This window comes from Aplysia californica, unplaced genomic scaffold (assembly GCF_000002075.1).
Source record: "Aplysia californica isolate F4 #8 unplaced genomic scaffold, AplCal3.0 scaffold00576, whole genome shotgun sequence".
Classification (NCBI taxonomy): Eukaryota; Metazoa; Mollusca; class Gastropoda; order Aplysiida; family Aplysiidae; genus Aplysia; species Aplysia californica.
Genome location: NW_004797846.1, coordinates 416,684 through 419,084, shown reverse-complemented (window position 1 = coordinate 419,084; position 2,401 = coordinate 416,684). Strand labels below are relative to the sequence as shown.

Below are 2,401 nucleotides of genomic sequence, written 5' to 3'. Positions count from 1 at the left end.
AAAGTAAAGGATGTAAAAAGGCAGTAAAAAGAACATGACCAAAAAAAAAATCCCAGAAGAAATTAACAAAAAACTATCTTAATGATAGAGGCACCAATGTGTGTTTGTGTGTGTGTGTGTGTGTGTGTGTTTATCAATGTGTCCATAAGCACGACATAATGTCAGCAGAAAAAGAAAGCATGCCAGAGAGGTAACATGAGAGTGAGAGATACGGTAAAAAAGAGAGACAAAGAAAATGAAAGAGAGAGAGAGAGAGAAAAAGAAATGGGAAGTGAAAGTAACAAAAGGATAGAGAAAACGTAGTAACATCGATATGCTGTAAACATTTAACTGGTTTCTTGAAAATCTTTCAGCACCTAAAAGAAGTCTCCTGATTTAAATAATGAAATTAAGAGATAAGACAAGATGAGTTAGGATGAGATGAGATGAGATGAGATGAGACGAGACGAGACGGGATGAGACGAGACGGGATGAGACGAGACGGGATGAAATGAGATAAGATGAGATGAGACGGGATGAGATAAAATGAGATAAGATGAGATGAGACGGGATGAGATAAAATGATAGTGCCTAACTGCTACTCCACAGATGTCGGAGAAACGGAACATCAACAAGCTACAACTGCCTGTCTTACTTTAGACACAATATCTCTAACAGCGTAAAACTTTTCAGTGATGTCTCCTGCTTCGGTGATGGGGGCGTCATAGTCGTAGCTGGTGGGCACAGGCTGGTATGGCGGACTGTTAGCACCTATAAAGGAAAGAAAAGAACATTTTTTAAAAAGTTACAACTTTATCAACTAAACATGAAAGCATACCCTCTATCCCTGGATTTCATAGAGAAGGTAAGCTAGAATTAACTAACCTCTCTGGGGGGATACCCACCATTGATCACCCATCTAAAGGCCATTTCAACGATATTGCTTGATAGTATTTGTGACCCTGAACTGACTAACCACACAGCCTATAGTTCCCCCAAATTCACGATGCCAGCAACATTCTGTCCCAATTCTCTTAGTCCAGACCTTTCATAAGTCTTCCTTACCCGCAACTGAGCTAACGGAAAGCCCGGGCATGAAATTAGGTATTTCGACAAAAGCACATTGTTTCTAGATGGCACAATCCTACAATGTGTCAGAAAGTCTCTCCGTTTAACACACTACCTCGTGAAATGCATCCTTTGGCCAGAATTACTCAAATACATAATTGTCATAAGAATATATATCGAAGATGTGGTGCTCTTGCTGTGTGACTGCTGAAATAAAAAAGTCAACTCGTATTTTATTCTTACACCATACTGCTTCCAACTCAAAAGATGCACTAAATTCCCTGAGTAGAGGAGAACAAGTCACTATCTTTTACCAGAGAACACAACACATCCCACTGAAATCCTACCTAAATAGGATCCGCAAGGATACCTCACCTGACTGCCTGTTGTGTGACTGCCAGGATGAAACAGTGTCACACCACCTCTTTACCTGCCCTGCACTGAGCGACTTGTGTAGCACCTACCTTTCTTCCTTCTCATATATTAGAAATACTTTATACAGCGACAAAACACAGCTGATAAAGACCTGTAAATTCTTTACTATATCGACAGGCCAAAGGGATAGAACCCAGAAGGCCGCTGGGTCGGAAAAGTAAAGTAAAAATAAAGTTATTCTTATACCATTTGCCCTGTTCCACTGCCGGTCATCAATAAAATCTCTTCCCCTGGACAAGGTTAGCAATCCATTATAACTTGTCAATATATGAATTAACTCTTTCAACCCCATCGGACGCTCATCGGACGCTGGGAGCGTCCAGCAGTAATAACCCTCTTCCCCATCGGACGCTGATACCAGTGACAACAGTTTCGTTTCATTTAGTGCTAGTCTTTGCTTGTTTTTTTAAAACTATTCTTGCACCAAGTTTATTAATAATGACTAAGCCTTTGTTTCTGCCATTTAGAAGTTAGAGGCAAGCTTTTGGGGTTATAATGAGACATAGCAAAACAGGTTTAGGTGACTGTAGAAAAAAACTGCGGGAAACGGTGGACATAACTCAGGGTCTAAGAATTAAATCTTCTTGAAATGAGTTTTGAGCAGGGAACATTTCTTCCCTTAGAAATGTTTCCCAGAAACCAGTTACACAGTTACAGCACAAATACAAACGATAAGGTCTTAGTTAGTTTTAGCAAGGTCTTATGGTGCTCACAAATGCATAAGGTCATATGAGCCACAAGGGATGGATGTCAACAGAGAAGTCCAAATGGGGAATCAGGCTTACTCTGCTCACCTCTCTATCCTCAACAGCACCAAGTCTGCTTCAACTATCAAGGCACCCCGGAAATAGCAGTTCACAAGAGAGTGACAAACATACAAAAGAAGTAGGGGAAAAATGACGATAGTAAGGACGAGGTA

The 2,401-nt window shown here is 40.5% G+C and overlaps 1 protein-coding gene across 3 annotated transcripts in view; it reads right to left on the bottom strand.

Moving 5' to 3' along the window:
* LOC101863293 (beta-galactosidase) overlaps positions 1-2,401 on the bottom strand; it is a 29,188-nt gene that overhangs the window by 16,080 nt on the left and 10,707 nt on the right. The window contains exon 10 of one of the 3 annotated variants that reach the window (XM_005107108.2): positions 635-750. The exons of the other annotated variants lie outside the window; for them this stretch is intronic. Coding sequence (XP_005107165.2) covers positions 635-750 — 116 coding nt within the window. The remainder of the gene's footprint in view (positions 1-634; positions 751-2,401) is intronic. 3 annotated transcript variants of the gene reach the window in all.